Source organism: Oenanthe melanoleuca, chromosome 1 (genome assembly GCF_029582105.1).
Source record: "Oenanthe melanoleuca isolate GR-GAL-2019-014 chromosome 1, OMel1.0, whole genome shotgun sequence".
In the NCBI taxonomy this organism is placed as follows: domain Eukaryota; kingdom Metazoa; phylum Chordata; class Aves; order Passeriformes; family Muscicapidae; genus Oenanthe; species Oenanthe melanoleuca.
This window is the reverse complement of record NC_079333.1, coordinates 19,702,829-19,716,757: the sequence shown is the minus strand read 5'-3', so window position 1 is coordinate 19,716,757 and position 13,929 is coordinate 19,702,829. Positions and strand designations below refer to the sequence as shown.

The 13,929-nt window shown below is 36.6% G+C and overlaps 1 protein-coding gene across 3 annotated transcripts in view; it reads right to left on the bottom strand.

The window, feature by feature from the left end:
* The window catches only part of CMSS1 (cms1 ribosomal small subunit homolog), a 216,551-nt gene that overhangs the window by 164,635 nt on the left and 37,987 nt on the right, over positions 1-13,929 (bottom strand). The window contains exon 1 of one of the 3 annotated variants that reach the window (XM_056483786.1): positions 6,120-6,144. The exons of the other annotated variants lie outside the window; for them this stretch is intronic. Coding sequence (XP_056339761.1) covers positions 6,120-6,129 — 10 coding nt within the window. The 5' untranslated portion in view covers positions 6,130-6,144. Of the gene's footprint in view, positions 1-6,119; positions 6,145-13,929 lie in introns of those variants that run through there. 3 annotated transcript variants of the gene reach the window in all.

Sequence of the window (13,929 nt, the reverse complement as noted above, 5' to 3'; positions counted from 1 at the left end):
GCACAGGTTCCTCTCTCCACATAGTTAGAAATTTTTCTCTTCCTTTTTAACTCCAAAGATTTCTATGAATTTCAGATGTATTCTCCTGGCTTTTTGCTGACATGGGTGACAACCAGAATAGCACAAATAGGTTTCCTTCCAAAGCATTTGTTTTAATTCATTTTGCTGACAGTATTTGTGATGTCTTCCACTCTGGTAGAGATACTAGCTCAGATTTCCCAAGTTTTCAGTGTGTTACTTGTTAAGACAACACTAATTATACAGGCTGTTTTCACTGTTGTTTTTTTTTTTTTTTTTTTTTTTTTTTTTAAAAAAGCCAGAGCTGGCTTTGTATCTATTTTTAGAAGTTCAACACGGCATAATTCCTGAATTTAAATAAGATTGGTAAGGCATCTGCCCTTCACTCCCCAGAATAAGCTACAATTGCTAGCATAATGCAATCAATTTACCAGTATTTATAATCTCACATAAGACTTAGCATCTCAAGATTAAACCACTAGACCATAAAATCCCAGAGCCAGAAGAGGTCAGAAAGGAGAGTGAATGAAGTTAAAATGTTGTTTAGTCAATTTTTTTTTTTCCATGCAAGGACTAAGATCCCCATGGAATAAGGGCCATAACAAGACCAATCAGTTGCCAAGTTACACTTCGGCAAGGGCCTCACCACTCTTCAGAAGGCAAATGTGGTGGGAAACATTCTCCCAGGGTTTTTGATAAATCATTTTTCAATAGAAAGAAAACAGACCGATTTCTTCCAAAGCATTTTTCAGAATACAGTATGTGGATTGTAGTTTTCAGCTTCACAAACACACATTTTACATGTCATCAGAAGCTCTACAAGACCAGGTTTGACCTTGACCTTCCCAACACTCTCCCTTGAAATGAATTGTTCAAGTCAGCACACAAAATTAACTAAGGAAACAGAAAGAATTACTCATATTCTCTCCACATCACATGCAGTTTGAGATTCTGCATTTTACTTACAATTGTGCACAAACATATGCGTGGCTAGAAACCTTTCTTTGACTAAAGTCAGCAAGTTACCTCAGCAAGTACTGCACACTGGAAACACTATTCTGGATATGCCTGTTTTCAGGACAAGTATTCTATTCATTAAGCAGTACATCTTACGTTGCATTAAGCCATAAATTTTCTAGCTAACTCAATATGGTAAAAAAAAAAAAAAAAGGCACAAAATTGAATCTTAAAATAAAGGAAGCTTTCAATTCTTCCTCTTTTAAAATGAGAATATGAATGAAGGTTGGTTTGCCTATTTGCAACCAGATTTCCCCCTCTATTCCTTGGCTGAGGCTATGAACCTCTCCTTATCACCTTCTACTTCCTCAGAGAGCACTGTAAGATGAAGGCCATGTATAGAAAACCTGAATAAATGGAGCATACATTTTTGTCTTTAAATAAATCAGTCCCTCAGAAGTTAAGTGTACCAATTATGTGGCTAACGTTAGGGCAACAAATTTCTCCCTGCCTTCCTATTGCCATATGCCTGTCATTTTTTTCCTACATTTTCCACTCACTGTTTCAAACATATGTTGCCACTTATATGCCAAGAAAGGAATCTCTGAATTACCCCCTTCAAGTATGATGGAATGGCAGACTGAATGGAGCCAGAGAGAGCACCATTAGCAGTTGTTCACACTTCTGTTTTCTCTTAACTTCCTCTTCTCCAAAGTCTATTCCTCCTATGCAAGGGAGTGCAGAACTATAAAGCCATCTATGACTCATGCTGCAAAATATATATAGCTGCAGCCATGTACTGGAGAAGCAATTTTTTTACCTCTATTTTTTTTTAAGGCCACCTTATATAAACTTTTTCTCCTTTCAGTTTCCAGATGGAAGATTCCTTTGTGAATTGCTTATCCAACCATCAACACTGGTGATCCAACATTCTTTTCTTGTAAACTCATTGCTCAGTTTACTAGTGGTTTGCAGTCTCTCTCCCTTCAACTCCTGCTTCCTACCATCAGCTTGGCCACACTTCACAGTTCCAGAGTAGTGCACCTTAAAGAACACCTATAACACTACACATGCCCTTATTTTCTTTGTCAAGAGAAGACCATGATGCAGATAATTCTTCAGAAAGGTGGGCAGAAAAAAAGAGTAGAAGATGAATGGAAGGTGGGAATTGGATATTATCCACTAAAAGAGAAGTGAGCAGTTACCTTGGTACAATTAAACAGAAGTAATTAGTCCACTGAGAAATAAATTTTTTAAACACGTTTAAAATAATCAGATGTTTCCAAAAGGAGTCACTCAAAGACAAACAGCACGAAAGTAGATACGTTGGCCAGCTTCAAGCAAAGTTTCATGGAATAAAAAGTGTTACTAAACTAAACTGAATTAAAATAAAACTTCATTATTTTCTTGTCTGGTGCTCTTGCACTGATTATCAGCATCACAATCACTATGTGACTTGATCTTCTCTTTTTCTGTTTTTGCTTTTCACTTCTTTGGTTGGTTGATTTCACGTTTTTAGGTTGTTTTTTTCTCATTTGGTTCGGGTTTTTTGATTGTTGGTTTGTTTTTAATGTGAGGAGATGCACACAGAGGTTTCCAAAGGAAAAAAAGGGAACCATATATTCAATGTCAGAAAATTACCTAAACTGCATAATCAGAGACTAAAGAATTACCTTTTACCTCCATTTAAAATCTCAAGAGCATAATGAAACCAGCAGAGATGAACAGCCTGAAACCTGGTATTTTCTTAATTTTGCAAAGCCACTGTTAATTACTTAAAGACATGGGTTAATCTAAGAATGGGAACTATCCAGCACATCTTGTTTTTATTTACAGTTTTGTTATTGAGTGACTCTTCTTGGACATGCTGGGTTATTTTTACCTGTTTTTAAAACCTAATTTTCATCTCAGGGTTCAATGTTTGTTACTTCCAAGATGTCCTATGAAACTGACTGCAATTCATGTAGAATTATACTTTTCCTTACATTTCTGAGCAGTATTCAGGATTAATTCAAAGAGGCCAAAAAGCAGAAAGGTCACGTGGCAAGTTCCGCTGTCAAAAAAAGGAAGTCTTACCGGCTGACACGTCCCTACCAAAACCTGGAGGGTGTTTGTGGTGGTGTTTTCCTTAAAACATCAGTCATATGCATATTTAGCTCTCAAAATTAACTAATAATCCATTGTCCCAGTGTCTGCTCCATCACTGGTGCAAATATCACTGGGAGACTGAAAAAGAAAGATACCTACATGAATAAATTATCAGGAAGAAAATGTTCACACAGGCTTATCCCCCCACCCAATTCTCCCCTCTCCACTTTTCTAAACAGAACTGCTATTAGTAAAAAGAAAGCAAGTTGTTAGGATGCTAAACATCACCTATTGCCCATCCAACGGACGGCTGCTAAAACTTGCACTCATCAAAAATATGCAAATTAGCTTTATTAGGTCTATTGAATGCTCATCCACGCTCTGTCCTGGGTGTGCATTTCCAAAAAAACTGTAAAGAATTACACTGTCCGCTGTGACTGGACAAAAATACAAGGAAGTTTTAAATTCTGCTGTACATGCCTTGCTTTTCACTTGAGGATCTTCAGTACTACACACAGTTCTGTCCCAGTGGTCCTTGTAGGATCAAGGAGAGTACTTTGAGGACAACACTTTCACAATCAGTATCTTGTTTCAAGATTTTTATGGGAGCACTGTCCATCTGAAACTGAAGTGGTGAAGAACTGGGGGAATTCTGTGAAATTACCACATCAAATTTTTTATTTCTAAATATATGTTTGGACAAGCACAATAACAAAAAGAACTTGGCAACAAGTTCCCACTCTTCAACAAATATCCCTCAAAGCAAAGGCAATATTGATGGATTACTCATACTGGAACCTAATTTAGTCTGGGAGCAGCACAAGGGGGAAGAGAGGAACAAGACCCATGGCCTTGGGTTCAGTCAGCATTTTCCCTGAAAAACATCCTCCAGTCTAAAAAGTACATATACCCAAAGGCTGACTAGAAGTTTTAATTTGAAAGTTCAGTGCCATTTTACCCTGAAGCCACATATAAAAATTGCATTAAGACAACACAGAAAATCGTATGTAGATCATCATAACATAAAGCTCAGATTTTTTTATGTGGGGTTTTGTTTGCATTTTGGTTTTGCTTTTTTTTAATGTGGTCTGATTGCCCAAGAGTAAGGACTTACCTGTTTATTTAATGAGGTTTACGAAATCCAGGTTCATTAAAACTAGACTGAAATCACAAAAAATACCACGACAATCAATAAAAGACCAAACTTTGATATCACTTTCATGTAGCTTGAGAATTATAAGCTCTACATTATACCTTTCACAAAAAAAGGTCTTATTAAAAACCAGATCAGTTCTGAACTGGACCAATTAAAATCACCAGACACATATTTTGCACATATGGTCCTTAACAAGTTAATAACTACAAAAAGTGATTAAATTAGCTCAGAAAGACAAATTTAGTATTCCATAACAAAAAAAAAAATTATTTCCAGTATTTTTAATTGGATCATTTTCCAATAAATTAAAACCACAGACTGGGTGGAAATTGGTCTACCTCCTCTGAATTCATTAATAACAGGAATTACACCACATGAAAGTTCAGCAGATGAGTCTATAAATATATCCATAAAACTCTTCTGGTTCTTTCTGTTTGTTTCAATACATTTAAGTGCATTTACAGAAAGATGATGATCTCATTAAACCAATTTGAAATCTTACTTTCCTTAACTACATCTTCCCAAGTGAATACTACCCTCAGGCTATTATTTCACTTCATAGCTGTTGACAGGATGGTTAGGAAATGGTTAATTCTGCAAGATTACGTCTTCCATATGCAACTACCATTCAGCATCCCACCCTAAGGGTACAATCAACCAATAAAGGCTTTGTTCTGACTATGTAATGCATGTATTTGATATCCCACTTGAGAACTCTGTTGGATGTAAAGACAGCTATAGTCTAGTGACTTTGCAAATAAGATGATGTAATATTTCTTTGGAAGTAACAAAACATCTGAGCATGCTCAGTGCGAAACACAGAATTCAGAAGCCCAAACACTTTTCAGTCTGAATCACTGCTCTAGAGCAGTGTCCTCCTTCATGGCTTGCTTGCTCTATAGCACTTACAAACTTTCTGACATCAAGAACAGAATCACAATTTTCTTCCAAACTAGTCTCACAAAAAGCCACACAAAACAGTTCAACTCCATTTGAATTTACAGGTTCTCAAAAAATGGAATAAAATTCTCTCCTAAACTGCATCTATGAACAAGAAAGAAAAAATGTTTTCTTTAAGCAATTTTCCAAAATACATATGCCCAAAAAGCAGCAGCCAAAAGAACACCAAAGAGATCTGTGCTATTCCTAAGAGAGAAATTATATGTGGAGCTCCAGCCTTAACCAATACACCCTTAGCTTAAGAGTTATGGAGGTGTTTAACTTAGGATTTGCATTCAAATGTTGCACATTACCACATTCCCAGTACATTCATTGTTCATCAAAGTAGAAGCAGCAATAGCCAATGTCATAAAACCATGTGCACAAACATAAACTTTAAAAAGACTGTCACCTGATGAGGTTTTAGATATAACAGCTTTCATAGTTCAGGTCAATGAAGAAGTGGTTTTTAAAAGACAATAAAAGTTCAGTGAAAATATTAACCAGAAAAATGCCACAACAAAACAAAGTTCTATTATCAGCTGATAAACTTAAGAAATTACTATGAATAGACAGAGAGATAGAACAATGTCAGGGTCAGAAGAATGAAGACAGATAAAAAAAATCAAACCCAAAGCCCTACTAGGAAATAAAGTGAACATTTTTTTTTCATTATGAAAGATGTGACCATTTTCTCTGTCATCAATGCCATGCAATTGACAGAAACAAGTTGGCCCTGTTTGAAACACAAGATATCTAAGATAAAACTATGCAGAAATGCAACAGCCAGGCATTTTCCTTTCTAAACTCAGATTAATGTCAAAGTGAAACTCACGCATTTGTGATTTGGTGGGGATTACTTCCCGATTCTGGACCCCTTCCCTTTCCCACTGACCTCCCTCGAGGAACAAAAGTGCAATCAATGAGCCTCCCTGCATTCCAGTACAAATGCTAAAAATACCTCTAGACATTACTTCCCAGTCACTCCATTGGACATTGACATCTTCACATGGCCCTCCCTCCACCTTCCAATAATCCACTAATGGATTTTCTTCTTCCAACATGACAAACTGGAACCTCACCTGAACAACATTAGCCTCTTGTATTGTTTATTTTATTTTATTGGTTTTGGCTCCTAGATGCATATTTAAAAAAAGAGAGGCACAGATTGCACAAGAAGTGAAAAAACTTGATAATAGGTGGTGCAGTGATTAAAGAAAAAAAATCCCAAACAAACCACTTCACAAGGTGATTTTGTATCTTTACTATACTGCAATTATAAAAAGAAACAAATTATTGTACTTGCAAAAGGATTCACAAACATGATTTCCCATTTCTTTTTGTATTACTTATGTTAATGCTATTCCTTGAAGCCTGTAGGAATTCACTACCAAAAATGGGCAGCTTTGCTGCTTTAGGGAAGTACCTAAAATAGAGAAAATGCTTCCAAGAAAGCCCAATATCAAAGCAAAAGAAATGAGTCCAAGTTTGACTAAATGACCCATATTCTATGACATCAATACACATGGAACACAGTCCAGGACATCATTTAAAGTTAAGGTATCACAAACAGCCCTCAGACATTAATTCTAAATATTAGCTAGCTGAAAGAAGTCAAAATCCATTGGAATTATCATTCATTGAAGTCCAGACACACCCAGAACTCCTTTGTGTAACTCCTGCATAAACTTTTCAGAGTGATTCCCAACAGATCTGGAGGCACTCCAGAATTTCCTCCAAACTGAGACCCTGCTCTCCACAAGCTGCCACCACTAAAGGTTTCCACAAGCCCCTGAGCTATGTGTGTTTCTGCTCCAGGGATACCTATGCCTACCACAACCACTCCAAGAACTGCAACCATCCATCACATTGACTGCTGAGAAAAATATACTTAGCAACATTTCTGGGCATGACTTGCTTTGATTTACTTACACACAGATAGCTAAAAGTTAAGGCTCCACTTAGGTTCCCAAGCCCCAAGGTCAAAGCAATTTTATAGCTCTCAAAGTGTTTATTCTTGTCAAGCTCTGTATAACCTTATGTCACTCTGGACACATCTTAGGCTTCTAGCAAAATAACTCCTCCTATTTTGGTAGTGCTGGATTCATGTATGCTCCTCTTTACTCAGCAGGAGACTGATTTGTTTTATGTGAGAATAGCCTCTGCCCATCTACTTTGGAAATTTGACATAAAAACAATTCAAATCAGAAAAATAACGTACACTCAGATTTCACTTACATGAAACTACATGTATCACTACAAGAAGAACCCAATGCATTGCTCTCTTTAATCAGTTCTATACAGTTCATCCTGACCACACACTTTATAAGTGCAACTTTTATGGACTGTAACTATCTTTCATCTAATTAATATTAATCTTCATATTAGAAGCTCCTGAGTTCACTGGCCAGAGCAAATAGAAGCCAGAAATTATGCTCTGTCAAAATGCTTTCCATCAAGTTACCCAGGGAAACAATGTTAAAAGGTACAGAAGCTTCATCCTTACAACTAAAAATAGGTAACTGAACAAAACAGGTTAAAAATAAAGTACTCAACAACTAAAAGACTCCACAAAATAAAGCAGACTATAAAGCAGTGGGAAAGGTTGCAGGGAAGACTGTTTAAAGAGCATGGGATCTTAGGGACTAAAAGAAAATTTTGCCTGTCCTTCAGGTGCTAGAAGAGAATTCCTTAAACCACTTTTTTTTGTGCTTTAGTTCAGTTTTCAAGCATGAAGCAAGCTGTAGGTTATTCAAGCATTTAGTTCATCTCCTAAAAGACTTTCTTAGTAATAGTCCATCCTGTTGACATAATACACGGAGACAGGAGATCAATAAAAGTGTTCCCAGATAATGACACAACTTCAACATTGCCAAGTTGAAAGTAATGGTTGTTAAGTCTGATATGTCTCATGCCAGCTGCTGTAAAAAAGCCAAATTAATACCCTTTTGCATTTGTTCCCCCTCCTCACTCCAGGGTTCTGTAAAATTTTTGTTGCAGACTCTGGAGCTGTGGAGTGTCTGGGTCTGCTAAAGACATTTCCCCAAGCCCAAGAGACTCCTTGAACAGTACCTGCTGTGGGCAAGACTAACACAAAGAGCTACATATGACTACACCCTAAGAGGTCAAGAAATTCTGTAAATACTTTTCCAGACCAGAGAACTGAACCACACAACTAAGTCACATTTCTAAACTATGAATCCATCAGATAGCTCAGCAATTCTGAATCCCAAAGGGATTGAAGTTTTATGAGTTACATTTCATCCCTAGGAATCTGCAATCTAAAACAGCCTCTATAGGATACATTTGCCTCTGCATTATTTCAACACATATTCCTTGAACAGGTATCAAAATCACCAATAACTTGAAGCACTGTGCTTTAAACAGGAACTAACGTATAGCTACTGAAATTACAGAGAAAAAGAAATGCCTTTTTCATTGTATTTCTTACCAGGAATCCTATGAGGGGGAATTTATCATGGCAGAAAACATGTTTGCTATTACATAGATTTTGTAAAATAGATGCAGCATCTAGAGACGCAAAGAAGAGCCTCTGGGCCCATGAGCATGTTCGTGTTTTACTTTGCTAATGCAGGCAGCCCAACAAAAAAAATACTTTCTCTCCTTGCAAATTTTGCCTTCTTCAGCATCCATACTCATTCTTCTACTGCCTTACTCCCTATCAAAAAAGCTCTTTAACAGCTCTGTTTCCACTGGGTTAATCAGCATGAAGCAAGAGAAGCCTATTCAACAGAATTATAACAATGACATGTAGGCTTCATGATACATTTTAATTCTGGATTCTCTCTACTTAACTACCAAAAAATTAAAAATAAAATAAAAAAAAAAAAAAAAAAAAAAAAAAAAAAAAAAAAAAAAAAGAAAGAAAGCATGACAGCTTTGTACTCCACTTTGCATAAAATCAATAGCACCAATGAGCCTTCTTCCAACTCTGGTGCTACATTCAAACCCACATTCACCTAAGTGTCTGCCCAACAGGCTTGTGCTCCCACAGTAGCCAATGGCCTCAGGAGGCTCCTGTAAATCTGCAACCCACAAGAAATGCACTGAATGCCAAATCCCTTCTACTTCTGTGCTGGGCTTTGCTCTCCAAGCCACTGGTGCAATGGCATCACCCAGCAAGTGCAGGAACAACAGATGTGAAGGGAAAAGCATCAGGGAAGAGATAGTGCATGACATGGAAGAGCTGAAAGAACCTCCAATAATTTGATCTACATTTTCACCTTATATCATCAAAGCTTTGCAAGGAATGTCTCCCATGTTTAATTCATGGCAGTGTGAAAAGTTGAGTCAACAAAACTGTACAGTTTTTATTCAAGCAAAAATTATACTGCTCCGAAAAGGAGTTGATAACTTTGAATAAAATGAACTCACAGATTAATACATTAAAAAGAGACAGGGATACACGTGGAGTCAGACCCAAGGCTCAAAATGTTTCAGCCATACCACTTCTCTGAAGTTTTCCAAAACAATCTTGCTTTGACTGAATTCAAAGGAAATAGATGAAGAAAAGTATTACATAGTGTCATTTTTTTCTGCAGTCTAATGACTAAAGACCGAAATTTAAAATATGTTCTACTTCCAAGCATGTTTACAGACATGAAACTGAACACCTTTCAAGGTCCTAAGTCTTCACAGGATTACAACTCACTTTTGCTATTGCATTAATACTGAAATGGCTGTCATGCCTCCAGAAATAGCCCAACTGGACAGGCACACTAATGGGTGGGGGTGGGCTGATAAAAAAATCTCACTGCAGAACCCATCACAAACAAAACAAACCTCCAATCCCAAACTTTTTAAAATACATTATTGTACAGAGCTTTCATGAGCTAAAGAACATTATCTCACTTATCTCGGAGAAAAGATTACTTGGCTATATATGGTCTATATAGAGTAAGGCAAGGCATACAAATTAAATTCTATCCATCCTTGTTCATGGTAAACTCTGCCATGCAAAAACATGTCTTTTTCATAAAAAATTACCTTGGTCCCTTATACAAAATGAAACCATCTAACAAGCAGATATGAAGCACTTGCAAGTTCTCCTTAGAAGCCATTTGTAGCTGAGAGGTGCAGTCATCAACTTCCCAATACAGTGCCCAACATAAAGGGATCTAATTGTCCTTAACATTTAGCTAGGAATTTTATTTGTACTACCAAAAAAAAAAAAAAAAAAAAAAAGGGGAGAATAATGGAATCTGTAAACAATAGGAGAGTTTGAAAAAATATTTCTCCCTGCTGCCAAAAAAAATTAAAAACACAGAGTAATGGAGATATGAATCTCTTTCCGCCCATGGTCCATAGTAAAAGACACATGAATCTGAAGAATGTTATCTTTAGAACTTTCCCCTGCTTCTGCCCCTTGCCTTCCACATGCATTTATCAGCTGTCAATACATTTCAGGCTGCAAATAAGCCATAATAACCTCCATATTTCTCTTTGCAATATTCAGAAATTAATCTAAACATTAGGATATGAAACCCGAAAACTCTCTGTAGATGAAATCTAAGAGATCATCAAACACAATGCTAGGAGAAATAATAAAGATAAATTAGAAAATTTCTGAAGGATGCTAATAATCTAAGAAATAATTAGAGTGAATCTTCCTCCGTTGAGTAATATCCAAACTCCCACAAATTTCAGAGACAAGGCTGAGCACACAGTGGACAAAAATGCTTGAAGTCACATGAGTTATTAAAACATCAAATATCAGAACCCATTTATGCAAGGCAATAAAACTGAACTTGTCAATTCTGCATATGTTTCAGTTCTCCAGGTATCACATGCAAAACTTAAGCAGACCACCTCCAAAAAAGCAAACAGTTTTAAGTAATGTAAAATACTAATAAAATCTTAGACAGTATTTGTACTTCAGTAGATGTTTATTTTTGAAATATGAAAGTAACCTAAAGATTTAGACCCCAGGGAGAATTTCAAAAGCCCAGGCTTCCACAATATCTCCATGAAGTAAATGTGACCAAGAGCCTGATTCAGCCAAGCATCTCAATTTATCATTAAAATCAGACTTCTGCTGAAGTCCTTTCCTTTTTCAGCAAAAATACACAGGACTATGTTTTAAGTGCTTTGTTGAACTGAGGCCCAAGTTCTAATTTCCTTTATTTATCTTAGATACAAAATGGCCAAAGGAAGGGGTCAAATGATGCAATAAGATAGGTTATGGGTTTAAGGACACTGGAACTGCTATGAAATGCCATGGGAAGAAAAAGAAAAGAGAAGTAGTTTAATGATGGAAGTAATGGGAGGAAATCAGATAGTTTAAGATAAAGTCTAAACAATTGCCTCAAAGTCTTTTAGCTTATTTGTCGTATCTTCTTCTCGCCTCATATAATCTTCCATCTTCCCAGCTACTTTTCTAAAGAATGTGGGTACAAATAACAATACAAAATGATAAGCAGAGACTAGAAATAAGTCACTGCAAGCAGCTGCAGAGAGCAGCCCTGCATTGACAGGAGATGCACCAATGATTTAATAAGATTTTCTTCTGGTCTCCAATTTCTACAAATCATCAGTTCCTTTTGCTGTCACAATGCTTGCAAATGCACCAATTCTGTGCAAAACTATGTGTAGTAACTAAGGAAACAGAATTCATTTTCAAGTAGCAATAGAGAATGAGAAAGCCACAGCTGCCTGCCCAAAGGCTTTTCTTTTTTCCTCTTCGGTGTAGTTCACCAGTGCCAGGATTCCACCTACAGATACTGAAAGAAACTGTAAAAACACAGTAAAGGAAGGCTTCTTTGCAACTCAATTCATTGCCTCAGATAAAAATAAGCTTTTCATATTATAGTAGTCCAGAACTTGAATTTTTAATAATATTTCCAGGCCCTTAACAAGGCTTGAGTAGCACTGTACAATGTCCCTTAAGTCATAACAATATAAGAGAAGGAAGTCAGGTCATTACACACTCAGCTGATGCTCTTTGATAAAGATGGTTTGCAGAAGGTCACAGATGTGCATTTTTGTATTGAAGAGAGGAGTTAATTAGGAAATGAGGAGTTTGTACTTTGGACATCCCCAGATGTAAACACAGACTTATAAACAGAAGGACTTGCATTGCCTATTCCCTGTTCCCAGAGTACCAATAAACTTATCACCAGCACTATCTGAACTGTGTTCCTTGCCACTCCAGAACAGAACTAGATTGTGAGGATGAATTTTTGATTGCCAGCTTTTGAGAAGTCCTCTTCTTCAAAGCTGCTTATGGCCTAAAACAACTGTTTCATGTGGGAGAACAAAAATGCAGGCAATTTTCATATAGGGGTGTGTGCAAGCAAAGAGAAAGTTGCAGAAAAACAAAATAATTGCAAAGGGAAGGGCAGAAAAAAAACCAAACCCAGGACAGAAACAGTATTGTCAGCCCTAAGGATTTATAAATTTATGCTTGCACACACACATATGTATATACATGTAAAAAAATAATGCATTCACAATTAACTCCTAGCTACCTTCCACTGAATAAACTCCCTGACTCCCCCTGCAAATCAGAACTGGATACAGCAGTACCTCCAGAGCCTGCTCTTAGTACCTTGCACCTGCAGTTGTTCTGTCATTTTAAACAGTCCCAGCAGAAAGACTGAGTTTGTAGCTGAAGATATTTCCCATATCAAGGTCACCTAGATGAGCTTGTATTTCAAATTATCTGTATTGGCATAATACTTTTGAGAAAAACTAGACAAACTGTTAGCCTCCAGAAACATTAGCCAAGGAACTGAATAGGTCAATATCAGCTAAAGGACAGGTTATTTTGTTTTTGTTTGGATTTGATTATTAGCTCTCCCTGGAATAGCAAATGAAATATTATCCTGGTCTGTCCATTGGTATATTCAAATAAGATGTTTTCTATCTCCAAAACTATTTGGGAAGGGTTAGTATTAAATAATTTGAAAATTTTCTGATGAGGCACCCAAATCTGAACTTTCTCAGAAACATACAAAGAGGACACAGCAGGATCACCCACACAAATAAGCAGCAGAGTTCTGAGGAAGTCTTAACTCAGTAACCATGCAAGGGGTTGCCTGGAATTTTCCAACTAAAGAATAAGTACAGGCTAGTTTGCCTGGCTACACTCATAAATACATGCAACATAGTTAGAAGATGTCTGTCTTGTTAATGAAATGAAAGCATCTCAATCACCATTTGTCTTCATACCTACAGACAACATCCCCAAATAAGTAACTTGCCTTATTGTTAGCATCATGTTCAATATGACAAAACACACTAAAAGCAAGCAGAGAACAGCTTAAGCTATAGAGATGAAGACTAAAATCCAAATGCTGCAAATAAATTGTGGATACACCCACTACTTTAGTAGTGTAGAATGGCTTTCAATGGTCTAATTTACCCACCAACATAAAAGGAGTTTATTCCACTGAATCCTGTTAACCCTTAGTGGATTTTCAGTAAAAAAAAATTTGTGTCTATTTCCAGTATTTCTCTGTCATCAATGTTTCTTCAGGGTGTATACTAAAGGACAGGGACTACAAGACACATATTTTAAGTTGTTCAATCTAAATCCTACTTTTTGGCTTTCTGCCTCTTTCCTAAATATTAAAACAAACAATTCATTTCTTCAAGACCTTCTTACTAAAAATAGTTGGTTGGACTGCTTAATTGTGTTAGCTGAAACACAAACATATGAAAAAGGAAAGGGGTTTGTAGAAAAAACATTGAAGAGAAAAAAAAAAAAATCAGATTTCATCTGGCCTTCCCATCATCACTTAAGAGAATTG